The 18434-nt window shown below is 43.2% G+C and overlaps 1 protein-coding gene across 2 annotated transcripts in view; it reads right to left on the reverse strand.

Moving 5' to 3' along the window:
* Positions 1 to 1689: 1689 nt before the first annotated feature.
* Positions 1690 to 18434, reverse strand: part of ZNF277 (zinc finger protein 277) — a 72288-nt gene continuing 55543 nt past the window's right edge. For both annotated transcript variants that reach the window (XM_006122514.2, XM_075929708.1), the window contains exons 8-12: positions 9328 to 9395; positions 7051 to 7147; positions 6521 to 6563; positions 5827 to 6001; positions 1690 to 2055 (exon numbers count right to left, since the gene is read on the reverse strand). In XM_006122514.2, the coding sequence (XP_006122576.1) occupies positions 1875 to 2055; positions 5827 to 6001; positions 6521 to 6563; positions 7051 to 7147; positions 9328 to 9395 (564 nt within the window). In that variant the 3' untranslated portion in view covers positions 1690 to 1874. The remainder of the gene's footprint in view (positions 2056 to 5826; positions 6002 to 6520; positions 6564 to 7050; positions 7148 to 9327; positions 9396 to 18434) is intronic.

The raw sequence follows: 18434 nt of genomic DNA on the forward strand, positions 1-18434 counted from the left end.
TTCTCTCCCACCCAGCACAACTTGCAACAAAACTACACAAAAGGACAGGTTTTCCTGAAGCAAATTGCCTAACCATGACATGTACCCTCTTCCTTGTAAGGAATTTCTGCTCCTCTAGCTTTCCTGACATATCAATAAGCCAATGGACTCTATTTTCATTTTAAAATAACCAACAGCATTTTATACCTAAGCCTAGATATCCACAATTGGGGGAAAAACACCTTTACACCTTAAAGAATCCAACAGAAGTAAAAGAAGCATTTGCAAAGCTACTATTCAGTGCATATTATATCCACAACATAGCAAACATAGATGGTTCGGGAATCTGCTACAGATCTTTAACTCCACTGAAGAGACTCACACTTTTCATTCTTGAAATTGCTGGTAACAGTAAAGATGGTTGTCATTAAAAATACAAATTAAGACCCTGATCCTGCAAGCACCTCTACATATGCAGATGCTCATGCAGATACCTACTGAAGTTGCTGGGACTCTATGCACGCAAATGAGTTGCCAACACAGAGCAGTTCAGGACAGGAATCAGAGGTTGCCAACCAAAAGGTCATGAGGTGTAGTAGCAATACAGATTAGACCTCAGAAGTGAAAAAGGAGGTCTATCTGAAGTCAAATATTGACATTTGTTTTAAGAAAATCATTGTGTGTTTAGGATTCAATTGAAGTCAGGTTTTATTCATCTGACTTTGAGCAGCAATATATAACATTGTAAAGCTTCATTCATTCTTTCACATAGTGGTCTGGGTTTGCATCTCTAGCACCAGATGCCCATAAAACACGAGCCAACAGCAACTATTATGCTGTAGAGCAGAGGTCTCCAATCTTTTTAAGCACAAAATCACTTTTTGAATGTAAGTGCAAACCCAAATATCGTTGTCCCGCCACCTTCGTGCCCCTTCTGAGGCCCTGCCCCTGCTCACTCCTTCCTCTCTTCCCTCCCTCATTTTCACCAGGCTGGGGCAGAGGGTTGTGGTGCAAGCTCTGATCTTGGATTAAGGGATTTACAGTGTGAGAAGGGCTCTGAGCTGAGTTTGGGGCAGGCAGCTGGGATGTGGGAAGGGGTTCTAGGTGCAGGCTCTGGGAGGGCATTTGGATGCAGGGGTGCTTGTGGCTAGGGCAGAGGCTTGGGGGGTTCATCATGGGAGTAGGGTTTTGGGATATGGACTCTAGCTGGGCATTGCTTACCTCAGGTGGCTCCTGGGTAGTGGTGCAGTGGGGCTAAGGCAGGCTCACCCCTGCTCTAGCCCTGCACCACTCCCGAAAGCAGCCACCAAACTCCATCCCAAGTCCTGTCGTGCCACCTCTCTGCTCTGTGGAGAAAGGATACAAAGTGGGAGAGGGGGCACCTGACATCAGCATCCCTCTTCTCCCTCCCCTGCCCAGCGCAGCAAGCTCCTGAGGAGCCAATTCCGAGGCAAAGGGCAGGAGATGCACAGCAGTAGGGGGAGGGGCAGCAGAAGTGCTGGCACTTGACAGCCTCTTGGCCAAACCAATCAGGATCACCTGTCAGAGGCTCCAAGATCTACCAGGAGATCCCAATCTACTGGTTGGTGACCACTGCTGTAGATGTTCAGATAAAATAAAATTGTGCAAATAAACAATAAAGTTACTAGAGAAGTTTATGCTTTTATTCCCTCCAGATGAGTTTAAAAACAACAACAACAACAACAACAACAAGTTTATATACAGCTTTTACTGCCTATTTTCTTTATTTGGTATTCCCATTCATTTACAATCAGTGTGTTTATAGCAAGCATGGGCTAAATCACACTAGGATGTAAGTTAGATCACATTTTTACTTTTAATCTTGCAGGTAGAACACATGGAGATTAGTAAATGTCTCAATGGTTAGGCTTCCGTTAATTGTTCTCTTCATGGAGGAGTTGGTTTAAAATACTGTTTTGTCTCAAAGCCTCTAGGTCGCAAATATCTTCACTAATGACAGGGATACCTTCGCTTTGATCCTTGGCTGTCAGTTCATCTTCACTGTCTGACAACGTACATAGGAGTGTGTCATTTTCATAGGTAGGAAAATAATACCTGATAGCCAAAAAAAAAAAAAAAAATTATATATATACACACACACACACACACACACACACACACACACACACACACACACACACACACACACACACACACACACACACACATATATCTATTTAGAGGATCCCGAAGTGTATTGCACATGTAGTCTTGTGGGTGGGGAAGCAGGGAATGTATCCTCGCCCCTCCCCTTTTGATGTGGCCCAGTGCCACTTCACAAATTTCTGAAGTGGCCCCTGGTAAAAAGTTATTGCCTACCTGTTCTACTGCCTATGGCAACAAATGGGTACACTGTGAGTCTGACTTCAATGGCTATCAGGCATTTCTGGATTTCACCAAAATGAATAGGGTTCTGCCCACTGAACATCCTCTGAAGTGTTGGAATTGATCAGATTGAGCAAAGTTAGGCTGCATACAGAGAAATGCCATCAAGTGACGCATACTGTCATATTTCACTCAGGCAAGAAGTCTGACTCAATGCACCGCAAATGGCCAATCATAGCATATTCGCATACCGAATGGCCAGCCACTTGTTCACAATTGCTGCAAGCTTTCTATAGATCCCATGGGACAAAGCCAGAGCCTCAGATTTCTGCAAGATTTGCAATCCCCACCTAAAGGATTCTGCAGGGCAAGATTACTTTTTAGCTGTTTTCACTATGTATTTTCTCATGGTCTGGTTTTAAAATGTTGGTTATACCCTTTTCACAGCATAGCTGGATTCTCAAGAGTAAAATCTCATTTTTCCCCTTGCTCATCACACAGAGAGAAGACACAGGCTAGGGTTACTATTGCAGCTGTCTGAGCAGGTGGAAAGGCGGCAGGTAATAAAAAAAGCATCCTAGTGGAAGCTAAACTGCTGTGTTAACCTCCACAACTAGAGTCAGCCTGATGAAGCACAGGAGATGGGAACTACCCTTATAAGACTAGGTTTACACTAAAAAGTTAGGTTGACCTAGTTATGTCACTCCATGAGTTGAAAAACCACACCTCTGAAGCTATGTCTACAGTGCAGGTTTTTGCCAGCAAATAATATGCTAATAAAATGCTCATTAGCATTTGTTGTGCTGACATTTGCCCAAGAGGTTTTTCTGCAAAAACAAGCAGTGTAGATGGGTCCATTTTGAGCACAAAACCCCTTTTGGGCAAGATCCTGTATACAGGCAGTCCCCGAGTTACGCGGATCCGTCTGCAGTTACGAACGAGGCTTTTCTCGCCCCGGAGGACGGGAGCGGCGGGACGCCCAGATGTGCCGCGGTCCGCCGCCCCCGTCCTCCGGGGCGAGAAAAGCTGCTCCCCGTCTCCCTGGTCTGCAGGGAGACAGTGAGCAAAGCCGTGGAGCACGCCCGCAGCAGGACAGCCCGGGTGCGCTTGAGCTGTCCCCCTGCGGGCGTGCTCCGCGGCTTTGCTCCCCGTCTCCCGACCAGCAGACCAGGGAGATGGGGAGCAAAGCCTCGGACCACGCCCGCTGCGGGTGTGCTCCGCGGCTTTGCTCCCTGTCTCCCTGCAGACCAGGGAGACGGGGAGCAAAGCCGCGGAGCATGCCCACAGCGGAACAGCCCAAGCGCGCCTGGACTGTCCCGCTGGCCGCGTGCTCTGCGGCTTTGCTCCGCGTCTCCAGGTCAGCAGACCAGGGAGACGGAGCAAAGCCGTGGAGGACTTGGGCGGTCCAGCCACCCCCGTCTCCCTGGTCTGCTGAGGGGGGGTGCAGCTAGTGCCCCCCCCCCCAGCAGACCAGGCTTTTCTTGCCTACCCCTGGGGTAGAGCAGCTGGGGGCTGCTGGGTTGGTCCCGCAGCGCCGCTCCGGACCAACCCAGCAGCACCCCAGCTGCTCTGCCCCAGGCATCCCCAAGTCAGCAGCTGCTGGAACTGACCAGCGGCTGACTACAGGAAGCCCGAGGCAGAGTTGCTCTGCCCCAGGTTTCCTGGAATCAGCCGATGATCAGTTTCAGCAGCGGCTGACTTGGAGACGCCTGGGTTTCTTAAGTTGATTCTGTATGTAAGTCAGAACTGGCGTCCAGATTCAGCCGCGGTTGAAACTGATCAGTTTCAGCAGCAGCTGATGCCAGTTCCGACTTACATACAGATTCAACTTAAGAACAAACCTACAGTCCCTATCTTGTACGTAACCCGGGGACTGCCTGTACCTCCTTTTTTGAGGCATAAGGCAGGGGTTCTCAAACTTTGTGATACCTTGACCCCCCTCTAAGTTGCTTGCGATACCCCAGGGGGTTGGGACCCACAATTTGAGAAACGCGAGCATAAGGGATCTTGCGCAAAAGGAAAACAGACCCGTCTACGCTGCTTGTTTTTGCGCAAAAACCTCTTGCGCAAAAAGCATTGGCAGAGAATATGCAAATGACAGCATGACAAATGCTAATGAGCACTTCATTAGCATACCCTTGCCGACAAATACCTGCAGCGTAGACATAGTGTGAGTGACACAGTTAAGTTTGCCTAACCCCTGGTGTAGAGGGTACTAAGTTTTTCTGTTAACTCAGCTAATGCCTGTATTAACTCTAGTTAAGGGTACAATTGTGTCATGGACTGTTTTGGTAAAAGTCAGAAAGATCATGGGCAATAAACAAAGACTCATAGAAGTCATGACCTGTCCCTGACTTTTACTGAACATGTTCCTGACAAAATGAGATGAGAGGGAGGGAAGGTCCAGGATCCTACCCCACCATTGCTGGGAACTCCAGTGACTCCATTACCTAGTGGCTAAGAGAGTTCCCCATGTCACCCAGTGGAGAGCTGGTCTCCCCACTGTCCTAAGGCGCTGAAAGCTGCAGGGGGTACCCCCTGCTGCTCACAGTGGCAGGGCAGCTGCAGACAACCCCTTGCCAGTGAGGCAGCTGAGGAGATGTGAAGGTCCCTCTGCTGCCACCGGCTGAGAGCCGCTTCTGCCCACAACCACTGAGCAACTCAAGGGTCCCTCTGCCATTGATGACAGCAACTGGGTGCTGCAGGAGACCCCTGGCTGCTTGTGGTGGCTGAGCCACTGCCAGGGGACTGCTATGACCCAGTTGCTGGGCAGCTGCATGAGGGTCCTCTGCCACATGTGGAGACTGGCTACTGTGGGACCCCCAATGTCATGGAGCTTGCTGGAAGTAATGGATTTTATGACACTGACAATCTTAGCCTTAGAGAGAAGGGAGAACCCCTCTCACTGCTGCAGTGAATATCTGCACTGAAGCTGCATCACTGTACCAATTTAAGTGTAGCTACAGCCATACCATTCTAATGTAATGGTCCAGAACTCTACAGCTCCCAGTAGAGACCCTGAAGAGGTCTTGGGCAATTAAACTGGTTTTTAAGCAGACTTCCAGGGGGCTTGAATCTTCTGGCTTTTTGGGATAGGAGTGAAAGCATGAATGAAGTGGAACAGGGTATTTGAGAAGTCAGGCTGCTAGCATATCCTATAAAACCCATGAAAGACTAGGGGAAGTAAGAGTTCAGCTATCTGCAGTCAGCTCCTTCTCCCTGTTTTTTTCACCTGCATAACATGTTGTCCCTGTGTGCAGCAAAACAGTATTGAAGCATCTGGGGCAGAAGTCTGTGCCAATGTTCCTCTACATTGTGGGGACTTACAATTTTGGATAGGCCTGACTGCTTGCAACTATGCTCATACCACCACTTGGGTCTGCAGAAGAGCCATGTAACTCTGGGTACCATAGTATTGCCACAAAACTGAACTTTCAGACTTCTGCAGCAGTGTCAAATAGGAACATAAACATTGGAGGAAACACACAAGTTAGCACGTACTGTGGTTGATCCCATGTAGACCTGGGTGGCAGGAATGTAATGTGTTCTGTCACTTCCATGTGACTTATTAATTCAGTCTTAGATTGAAACTTCTCCATGCAGTTGTAACATCGACACTGGTGGATTTCCCTTCTGATGAAATTCACTAATTTCACTTGCTGATAAAACTTCAAACCTGGCAAATAGCAAAAAACAACACCTTAAGAGATACAAAATATGAAGAAGCAGGAAGGAACTTTACTGAAGGCATACATAAGCAGAGTCCTATAACTCTGCAGAGTTTGTTCCTGAATGCTTTCTTGTAGCTGAAGCAGAAGTGGTCAGTAATAGAGCTTAACAGTTAAGGAAACTGTTTCCCTTCACTGCATGGAAGGGAGCCCGATGGCTTTTGGGCACAGAGTGCATTGTGCTTCCTGTTACATAAGGACGAAAGAACCCCGTACAGCATTTTAAAAATAATGATGGCACGGAACTGCAGAAGTTATTCCATTAAAGAACCCAACATTTCAAGAGAATATAAAGTACCCTGGCATAGCTATTTCATGAGAAGCATTGACCACAGTTTCAAAAAAATTAGCCTTGGTTGTCCTTTGTCAGCTGACTATGGAAACTTTCCATGCTCTCCAGTATTCTTGTGCTGTGGTTTTCTCTACTGTCATGGTCAGCATCTGTCATTAGTGTACCTCTTACTCACCATGCTCTGCCTTGATTTTAAGAAGGTCAAATCCATGTGCTTCCTGGAAAAAAACCAAAACAAACCATAGTGTATTACCACTCTCTCTAGTATTTTAGGTTGAAGCAGCTCAATTTTTAATAGTAAGGCAAACACAGATAGAGATCTCTGGATTTGTCAGAAAGTTTATGTGGTTAATTTAACATCTAAGTTTCAATTCTGTAGCGTGTTTTACTGTAGTAAGTGCTAAGTCTGCAAATCACTGTAGTTAATAACATTTTATTGCAGTCTCTATCATCTTGCCATGTTTTCAGTCTGTAAACTTGACAGAGATGGTGATTCATATGCTCATTGTAAAACTTGGCTGCAATGAATTTTCTATAAAGCAGCCACTGGAGATGTAATGACTATGTTCTGCACTAAAGAGAGCATTCTACTATTGCCTGTTGCATTCGTGGTACAAGAGAAGACCTGATCTCAGTGTTGTCACAATCCTACTTTTCACTTCCAACTGATAAAACAAATGTGTTTTTAACATATTTGTGCCTTACTTTCATGTGAAGACACAATTTTTCTGTAGTTTCTGCTTGCTTTTCACAGAAGAGGCAAACTGCAGAGACAGGATGCTCTTCCCAATCAGACCAGTCTCTGTGATGAAGGAAATAAGGTGATTAATTGAAAAGAGCTTGAAGAGACTTTATCTGAAAGATATGGATAGCATGAGCAAAATTTCCTCTCACTGAACTAGTACGAGTGCACAGTAAGTAATTTTACTTCAGTCAAGTTACCATAGTTTGGATTTATTATTATAGTGTCTAGGGGTATGTCTACACTACCCCGCTAGTTCGAACTAGCGGGGTAATGTATGCATACCGCACTTGCTAATGAAGCCCGGGATTTGAATTTCCCGGGCTTCATTAGCATAAGCGGGGAGCCGCCATTTTTAAATCCCCGCTGCTTCGAACCCCGTGTAGCGCGGCTACACGGGGCTCGAACTAGGTAGTTCGGACTAGGGTCCTATTCCGAACTACCGTTACTCCTCGTGAAACGAGGTGTACCGGTAGTTCGGAATAGGCACCCTAGTCCGAACTACCTAGTTCGAGCCCCGTGTAGCCGCGCTACACGGGGTTCGAAGCAGCGGGGATTTAAAAATGGCGGCTCCCCGCTTATGCTAATGAAGCCCGGGAAATTCAAATCCCGGGCTTCATTAGCAAGTGCGGTATGCATACATTACCCTCCTAGTTCGAACTAGGAGGGTAGTGTAGACATACCCTAGGAGCCTTAGGATGGACTAGCCTGTCAATGTTTTATGTTGGTACAATTTAGCCCCTTGACTAAAAAATACAAAGGTAAAGGTTATTAAAGGGTCAGAATTGTTTTTTACAGTTACAGTACCATAGATTCAGAGTAAGTCTACTGACTTCAGTATAGCTATCCAAGTGCAACACACCGTGTTGCTGGAATTTAGCTTTTGGAAGCTGTGAGGCATACTATTCTGGGGAACTCCCCGGAAGAGAAGTACTAGAGCTCCTTGCTGGGCTACTAGGGCTCTGAACTGCTGTCCAATTACCTCCATTTGGAGTTAGTACTGTGATACTACTGCAAATAGCAGTGCAGGCAAATTCTGTAATACTTAAGTAAATCAAATCCAGTAAGCTACAGCAAATTGTTTAACTGAATATTTCCATGAAGAGTCTCACATCCTATGGTGCTTCCCTAATACTCTGAAATGATAATAGAACACTAGAACTGGAAGGGACCTCGAGAGGTCACAGAGTCCAGTCCCTTGCCCTCATGGCAGGACCCAGTACCATCTAGACCATCTCTGCTAGATGTCTATCTAACCTGCTCTTAAATATCTCCAACCTCCCTAGGCAATTTATTCCAGTGTTTAACCACCCTGACAGTTAGGAACTTTTTCCTAACATCCAACCTAAACCTCCCTTGCTGCAGTTTAAGCCCATTGCTTCTTGTCCTATCCTCAGAGGCCAAAAAGAACAATTTCTCCCCCTCCTCCTTGTGACACCCTTTTAGATACCTGAAAACCTCTATCACGTCCTCTCTGTCTTCTCCTTTCCAAACTAAACAAGCCCAATTCTTTCAGTCTTCCTTCATAGGTCATGTTCTCTAGACCTTAATCATTCTTGTTGCTCTTCTCTGGACCTTCTCCAATTTCTCCACATCTTTCTTGAAATGTGGTGCCCAGAAATGGACACAATACTCCAATTGAGGCCTAATCAGCGAAGAGGAGAGCGGAAGAATGACTTCTTGGGTCTTAACTCTCATACAGAGCTTTCACCTAAGTACTTTACCTAAGCTCATTTATCAAGCTTTGCTATAGCTATGTGGGGTAGAAAAGTATTATACATGTAGGTAAACTAAAGTTCAAATTACACGCAGAACCAGGAACAGTCATCAATAGACTTGCTGCCTAGTTCTGTACTTTAACTACAAAATGCTTCCTACTTAGTAATGATTTCCTTTATTCGCTTAAGTAAGGTTGAACATTTGCCCAGCTTTAATGAGAAGTGAAAAACAATTCAGCCATTTCTGAGTATTAAGAAAAGGGGAAATATGCTTTACACTCTACCCCCATTATAAAAAGTTTCTGATAATCTTCATTTGAACAGTTCTGTAGTCAAAACAGTTTGTGATTGAAAGACTAAATTTGGCTTGTAAGTAGCCCTCACTGAAAAATGGCTTTGAGAAGTGCTCTGATTAAAACCGAGCTTGTTTTTGTCTGTTATGCATCTTTTCAAATTGTATACTGAGCATGAAGTGTAGATTCCCACCCCCTCATTAAACTCTCAATTTATGTAAACTCTTACTCTTCTAGGTTATCTAGCAATTCTCGATCATCTTCTGATTGTACTTCCTCCCAGGACTTTCCAAATTCCTAGAAACACAAGATAAAAGGAAAAGTAACTTCCACACAGGTGCCACATTTTAAGAAATCAATAAATACATATAAAACTTTTAAAGTCTCAGAGGGGTAATTTTGTTAATCTGTAACTTTGAAAAAAAATCAATGAATGAGTAGTCCTGTAGCATTTTAGAGACTTAACACCTTACACATGCATGCACACAGAGTCTCATGAGATTCCATGGGTAAAACCCACTTTCTCGATGAATGGAGAAAAAGAGTAAAGCTAAGTCAGTAAACATCTAAGTTTTCATTTACTCATATATTGGTGGATTTAAATTCATGATATATGCTTAATTATTTTAAATGTAACTATTCCATCTTGGTCATTAAGAAAAATGAGTGAGATGCCCGATTTAAAGGAAAGTCATATTTGCCCCCTTAGAGATTCAAAGCTGAACTTGAATACGCATGGTATTCCCATCCAATCCTTTTGGATCTCAGAGGACATTACAACTGTCAATATTAGAGCTGGTTGAAGATTAATTTTTAATAAGTCATCCCCCCCCCTCCGCTGTGAATATGACAAAAAGAAGTGTATTTTCAGATCTACTGCTTACACAGGAGCAAGTCTACATCATGAGTATAAGTGAGATGCACTCCAAAACGCAGTAACACAATGGTACTCCTATACTAGATCAAACCGAAGGTCCAGCTAGCCCAATATACTGTCTTCCAATAGTGGCCAATGCCATGTGCTGCAGAGTGAATGAACAGAACACATAATGAAGCCATTCATCCCTTGTTATCCATTCCCAACTACTGGTAAACAGTTATGATTCCACTCATCAAGTATTAATACAAGATTGTCACCTCTTCTGGTTTCTCCTGCATAAAGGAAGGGGAGAGGACCCTAACTTTTCTTCCCCCCCTGCGAGCTATAGGTGGGTCAGAAATTCCCATTCATATGTGCCCACTTGCTCGGTGTGTTGTCTGACACTTGCATGGAGCATCAGGTAGCTTGAGGATCATAACTTTAATAAGCATTGTACCTGTTTTACCTCTCAATAGGAACAGGGAACAGTGTTATGATCCGACACATGGTCCTCTCCAGAGTGACATGTAGGCCAAGTGTATATGCTGGGAGTGCTTTCTTGGTGTAGGCATACTGGTATATTACACAGCAAAGAGCTCCTAGTGCAGGTGCAGCTTCTACTGAGAAAGCTGTGCTGGTACAGCTTATTCCCTCCCATGGTGAGTGAAATAAGCAGCTTTACCAGTAGATTTGCTGCTGTAACTCAGTCTACACTAGGGAGTTCTGCTTGCACAGCCAGTCGGGGATTATACCTCTTCACAGCCGAGACATATGGTTGCCAGCTATGGACCCTGCCATAGAGTACTGCAGAGTGACTGTGGGACCTAAGAATTAGGACATAGGGCTGGAACCAGTGTTCCATCTAATCTTTTCCATCCACACGCAGAATACATTTATGTTCATGAAGGCATGTGTGAATGTGCACCACCCAACAGAAACAACCTTGGTTCTATTCTCAGCTCTGCCTTGGACTAGGTATGTGACTGTAACCAAGTCACATCACCTCCCCTTTGCGTTGTCTGTGTTGCCCATCACTTTGTTTGCACAGTGCTTAGCAAAATGGGGCTCCATTTTTAGCTATGACCACTAGGTGCTATTGTAATATAAATTACAGAGCCAGTCCTAGGCTGAAGACAATATTGTTCTAGATCCCAACAGTCATGCTTTAAACTTCTCTCTCTCGTGTTTCTTTCCATGAAAGCATCTTAATGCCTTCTAATAAAATCAGAACCCACAATTTAAGGTTTTTTTTGGTCCTCATACTCTTATACTTGTGGTTTATACACATCATATTTAATTATCTTGGCTCCAGATTTTTGACATCTCAAACGCATATAGGGGAAACTTAATCAACGAGCGTGAATATTTGAACATGTTCTGTTCTAGCACAATACTCAGTCACTCTAATAAAGATATTCATTATTAAATATACCCCCATAACAAATGCTATTATTGTCAATGTGTTTTTATGAAGAGAAAGAAAATAAAGCTATCCATCATTTAACAGCTTAATGAGAATTTACAAAGCTGTTACAATCTCTCAGGTAAATGGAGCACACACAAACATCTCTGGATAGCCCTTAACATGATGCCATTACCACTTATAGAATCAAGATTCAGTAATTAATTCAGAGATGTTACGCTCTAGTGTGTAAACTCTCCAAGTTACAGTGGAGACTCATTAACGTCACCATTCATCTGAGATAATGTGCAGCTATTAACACCTCTCCCCACACTTGTCACAGCTGCACACCACCATTTCCTATGGAAACCGTGGCTGCCAACACCACAGCCTGTAATGACAAGAGAGTAGCTCATGCCTGTAAAATTAACACATGTTTTCACAGTTTTTCTTCCCTGCTACTCTGAAGTCTCTGGGTAAAACAGAGCATATTCAAAAGAAAAGGAAAAAAAAAATCAAGCTTTATCACTTTGGGTTAAATGTGACTGCAAAAGGGGGAAGGGGAGAAATAACTGGATATAACCTTTTATTTCTTTATGATATTTACACAGAAGGCAGAGTACCCAAGAGGGGTGTGCATGTGTGCGAGAGAGAGAAAGCCTCCATGATGTGGTAGTGTTTTATGTAAAAAACAAATTCTGCTCTTCCCTGGTGGTGAGTAGTAAACCAGTAGAGTTATATCATCTTAAGAATCAAGAGACTGGAGGGAAGGGACTTTTAGTGAGACTGTTAAAAATTCTTTGGAGGTTTTTTTCAGGGGGGCGGGGGAGTGCGCTTATGTTAATGCACATTTAAATTCTGTCTAATGAGCACCCCAGCAAAGGATGTCTAAAAACCCTCAGTCTCTGCCTCATTTGAGACGTAAGAAATCTATAAATATCTCAATACCCCCTTTAGCTTTTCCCCTAATTTGCCAAAGGAAATAGACTTAATATTGTTAATAGTTCAAAAAGTTTTAAAAAAAACCCACCCACATTTTAAAACAGCAGTCAGTCCTTTTTATATACCACAAAGAAGAAGAATTCCCCCTCGAATTAAAAAACCAAAACCTAAACTAAACAAAATCACTAAGAGCAGTTTTTGAAACTTCTTTTGCAGCTCACCTTTAAGATCAGGGCCCTGTGTAAAATGAATTCCACAGGCAAGAGTGGCTGCATATTTTACTGTTTCCCTCCCCCAAGATGCAGCATGAATCCACAAAGATGGATTTTCCTGCCATTTCCTATCACTTTTACAGTTCCACAGATGTCGGACTGCGTGCCTAGCTGAGGGAACATGCACCATCACAAGAAGGGGCCAAAGAGGTGGCATGGGGGACTTATCGTAGCAGTCTGGGCCAAGCTGGGGATGTATAGCCCAGGATCATTAGGGTGATACAGGAGTCCTTTAGCCTGTGTAATTTGGTGTCCATCTGCTCCACAGAGTGTGGGTTGCAGTGGGTCAGTGGTTATGGAGCCAGATGCAGTGCAGCTCGTGCTTCTGTCTCAGGGGACAGCAGATCTGAGGGTGTCTGAGCAGGGTCAGGACGGCTCAGAGCTTGTGGAACAAGCAGTTACAGGGTCAGTGGGCAGGATCTGTGTTTGGCACAACAGGCAGTCATGGAGTTTGTGGAGCAAGGGGCACCGGGGTAGTGGGGCAGGATCAGGGAGCACGGAGTGGTGGGGCAGGATCCAGGGAAATGGGAGGTTGTCAATTTAAGTCAGGGGCCACTGGGACACAATGTGCCAAAGATGGTAGTGACAGTGGATGCAGAACATGCTCCAGGCAAGACAGAGATAGCTGACAAAAGAAAGTTGGCAGAGAAGGTGTTGGGAAGTGGGAGATGGTGGGAACTAGGGTGACAGGCTTGGCAAGACAGACTTGTGAGGTAATGGGGTTAGTGGGATATAGGAGATATCAGATGGCAAGTTTAATAGTACAGAGACACAGAGTACCAGGGTTGGCTGGAAGGGGTCAGAGGTTTCTGGGGTTGGACGTAGAGGGATGTGCAGTGACAAGACAGGGTCAGCGGGTTGGCAGACCAGTAACATTTTATTTTTGTATTTGCATATTGGTTATTTGCATAATAAACATGCAAATAAAATGTTACTGATCCTCCAAAGTTTGTGAATGGGTTTGCTACTCCGCGGTATAAAAAAGGTTGGGAACCGCTGCTGTACAGTAACCGACGAAGCAGAACATGTGATTTATCATCAGGGCAGCACAACAAAAGCTACTTTTAAGTCATGTCATCTAAGGAATGTTGGTAATTCAGAAGATGACTTACTGATACCTGACTGCATTTACATACTTCCCTGCTACGTCAAGTAGGCTACTTAAGATAAGAAAGGACCCATACACAAAACAATAAGCCATAAAATGCAAACTTCTCAGTTTAGAAAGGAGATCCTCACAATTAATTACACTATAAATGCTAATGAAGCCAAAAGCATAATACAGAAAAAACAAGGATATGTTCCTCTTCCAACTGAAGTCAATGGGAGCTTTGCCACTGACTTCAATGGGAGCAAGAATGGGCCTCAAGTTTGTGAGGCAATTCTATAAACGCTCTCAGTAAATATGAACAAAAAGACCTATTTAAAACGTCCCCACAAAAACAAAAAAGCTCTAGTCCTGAGCCAACTATAACTGTAAAGACTATTTAACACAGTGCTCTGTGAAGGTGCATATATGAAGCAAAATTATAAAAAAGAGCAGGCAGATACACACAAGTGTATTTTAAAAAGGAATCTCTTTAATTACAATCATGTATAAATAGGTTTCCAAGTAAATAGGTTAAGATTCAGCTACCATTTGAAGAGGTTTATTGTGTTCATTTTAAAAGGGTTGATAGTTAAAACAATATTATAATGGTGCCTACTACTAGAAATCCATTTTTGCGCACTAAGCTTTGCAAAAGTGACATTTGGAAAGGCAGAATATTTGCTATATAATTCTGTCAACTCTCTGGTTTGTCTAATGACCAGAAAAAATCTGCCCCAAAACCAAAAGTGTCACATTTGACTGGAAGTCACAAATCTTTATATCAAGCCTTGTTCTGTAATGGGATGATAGACATGTAATAGCCACATTCTGTTAGCTATTGAAAGCTGAGAATCTCTTGGACATTTCAAGTACAGCAGGGGAAAGAGCTTTCACAGGAGATGAAAAACTAGAACATCTTACTGTGGTTTATCTTAAAATGGTTAAACATCTCTACCAAAAATGCAAGAAGTTGAGGAACAGCCCTTTGTTATGCCATTATGGAAAGCAGGCTGTAGGCAGATTCAGGTTCTGATGCTGAACCTGGATACTACTAAAACAACATTAACATTATTACTATGGCCCAAATGCGTACAGTAGGAGCTAATCTTAGGTCTTTGTGAGTGGTACAGGATAATCCACTGAAACATTATTGAGCATGTTACAGTCTGCATTCTCTTTAATCTTATTGCCTCCGCTGTGTTAAAAAACATATAAATGCACCAGAAGACACTAGGGGAATGTTTACACTACAGGACGAAGCTAAGTTAAGATGTGCAACTTCAGCTATGTTAATTGCGTAGCTGAAGTCGAAATAGCTTAATTCAGCTTTTGGCGCTGTCTACATTTGCAGGAAGTTGAAGGAAGAACACTCTTCCTTCAACTTTCCCTTACTCCTTGTGAAATGAGGGTTACAGGAGTTGGCATAAGAAGTCCTCCAGCTCAACATTATTTCAAAATAATGGCTTGTAGTGTAGACGTGCACTATGTTATTTTGGAATAACATCAGCTATTCTGAAATAATGCTGCTGTGTAGACGTACCTTTAGGGCTCATCTAGGCTACACTAGAGTGTCGAAAGAGGATACGCAAATTCCATGGGAATTTGCATATTTTCTTCTGATCTCACTTTTGAAAGTAGAGCTTTAGAAAGTGAAAGTAGATTTTTTGGCGACCACCCCCTTGTCGAAAAGCCGCATAAACTTCTTTTTGAGGAAGAGTGGCTTTTCCAACAAAGGAGGAAAGGGTTCGCTGAAAAAGCCATGTGTAAACTACTTTTACTTTTGAAAGCTCTGCTTTCGAAAGCGAGGTTGGAAGAAGATACGCAAATTCCCGCAGAATTTTTGCATCCTCTTTCGACACTCTCGCGTAGTCTAAATGCGGCCTTAGAGTATAAGCACCTTCAGAGCATATGAGACTGTCTAACACTACAGAGTGATAACTAAAGGAAACCTTTATACCATCCCACAACCACATTATTCATTACATATTTTACAGTAAACTGCTTACAAATGTTTCAGAGGCTGTGTTTGTTTTCATAATATCTATAGTGTTTCGTAACTTCTCATCTACATCGGCAGGCTAGATGGAGTGTCTACACCAGCCACAGCAGTGAGCCTCCCAGTCTGAGCTAATTTAGGCTTAGATTTATGCTTGTGGGGCTTGTGCTAATGCTTTAAAAACAGCTGCACAGATAGCACTTTGAAGTTGCTGCTTGGGCTGGAACTCAGGCTCTGAAATCAAGAGACGGGGTGGCTTTTGGAGTATGAGGTCTAGCCTGAGCTGAAACTTGAAAGCACTGTCTACACTGCTATATTTAGATTGCTAGCACTAGCTCAGCTATCCCAAATCTGTCAGCCTGGTCTAGGGGGCTTGCTGAAGCACTCTGTGTAGACATATCCTTTTGGTTCAAGCTACAAGGGATTCCGAAGGAGAGATTTTAGAATCTTGTAATAAAACCCAATGTAGTTTTTCTGTACACAATTGTGGCACAATTACAAGATCAGATATTTGAGACCTTGAATCTATTGTTGAGAAGGAGTCAAGAAATATTGACTCTGCATGTCATTGGGCGTGGGCTGATTCAGACCTCTTGCACCTCACACCAGTGTAGTTTTTTAAGGAGAAAGGAGGAAACCATTGTGAGATACATTTTAAAGAATGGTAGATAGCTGGCAGCAGCTCAAAGATTTGAAAGGTTTTATGTAGGGTCGCAATAGTGTAGCTGGTTAAACAATTAATGCTTATCGGTTAATGCTACCAGCTACGTGCAACTCCCATTTCCAGCTCTGTATTCAAAGTGTTTTGGGAGCTGGTGTGCAGGCATGCTGATTCAGTTCAGGTTCATACCCGATTCCAGCAGCTACCCCCACTGTGGCTCTGCATTTAAAGGGGCTTGAGAACCAGCAGGCAGGCTTTAAATGCAGAGCTGCAGCAAGGGTAGCTGCCAGGATCCGGCGCGAGCCAGGACCGAGCAAGCGTGCCTACCTGCAAGCTCTCAAGCTACCTTAAATGCAGAGCTGCTTATCGGTTAAATCATGCAACTGACAAAATTTGTGTCAGCTACACGATTACCAAATTATATGCTTCCTAACAGCTCTAGTTTTAAGTACTGGATAGAAGTAGGGTAGTGGGCAAAGTGTAGTCAAATGGAAATGATAAACAAAAAATACATTCTGATAAAATGTGGTGTAGAGGCTATGGGATGGCTATGTTTGCTAACGAGTGGCAGAGCCAGGGCAGTTATGGTCATTCAAAACAAGTGTCAATAAAACCTTGTTAAAACATGACCACAAATACTATATATGTCATGATACTGAAAAGCTATTCAAATATTTGAGACTTTGCATTTTTCTTGAACTACTTTTAGTACCCCTCACCCTTAAAGGACTGGTTTATAGGCAGTGTCTTTGCTGCAGCATTAGCCTAGGTGATCAGCACCTGGGTTAGCCTACCCTGCATTCAAGCAGGCACACTAACTTATTGTGTTCTCACTGTGCTGTATTTACCCACGTGTGTTGCTTAGACTTCTAGAGACACATCCATGGTTCTTTGTGTAGCAGAAAACAGACACTGCATGATTCTTTCCCAGAGAATTGTGGAAGACCTTGTCTATCGTTATGGACACACAGTCCTCCGTTCCTTCCCGGTTCTCCTATCAGTCCTCAATTATTTATCTGGCATCTACATTGCCAAGTAGAACCACACTCAAACCCCTATCTCCAGCTGGGCCAGCTAAATCAAACTCAAATGAGAAGATTTTGTGTGCAGATGGGAACGGGTTAGGAAAAACACTGAAGAAAGAACCCAGCCTAACTGCAGTGAAGACATACTGTTATAATTATAGGACTATGAGGGAGCCGTGAATCCTCTAAATTTACCTGAAGTAGTCTCTTAAACTCCCCTCACCAACACACACAATATCATATTTAAATCTGATAACTCAGGATCTTGCAGAGCTGGAAACAAACACTTGACCTGTTAGAAGCCTTGGAATCCCTTCTTTCCAATTAAAATCAACCTCTAATTTCTCTAATCCTATACACCAGACTTTTTTTTACATCTAGGAAAGACCTCACTGATCCTGGACTTAAACTTCCTTGTCTTAGTCTTTAGAGGAAGTGAACAAGGAAATGAATTTCACGCTGGGAAGGAGAAGGAAACAAACCTACTTGCCAGAGAATGAGAAATAATGATGGCAGTCTGACTACTAGTATAAAGTCTGGGGAGAGAGGGAAAAAGGAAGAGGATTAAGGGACAGAGAGAAAGTATATTACCATTAATATAACACGCTTTACTCAAGTGAAATGCAATAACTCCTGTAGTAGAACACAGCAGATATGGAACAGCTACTCCACAACAGGTTGGAGCGAAGAACTGAGGTTTAGACCAAACTTAAACACCCACATGAAATTTGTTAATACCTATTGCAAACTGCACATTACACTTGGGGACGAGGGGAATTCTAGGCTTATTTTCTATTCCACTTGAAAGCCACCAATTAGCTTCCTTACATATACTGTACAGTCTAAAGAATATTTTCAGGTAAAGCCTATAACAAAACAATTTTCAATGCAACAACACTCACATCACCTCTCCTTTTATTTCATTACTGTATTTAATTGTCCCAACTGCTTATTAAAGAATCAAACTGTATTCCTGAGTGTTTCAGAATTCTTAAACATTTATTTTAGTTCAATAATTATCCCAAATATCATTCGATAATTAAGTGTATTTCTTAAGTGCCTTTCACTTGAATTTCAACCTTTATGCTA

The sequence above is a fragment of the Pelodiscus sinensis genome, chromosome 1 (assembly GCF_049634645.1).
Source record: "Pelodiscus sinensis isolate JC-2024 chromosome 1, ASM4963464v1, whole genome shotgun sequence".
Lineage (NCBI taxonomy): Eukaryota > Metazoa > Chordata > Testudines > Trionychidae > Pelodiscus > Pelodiscus sinensis.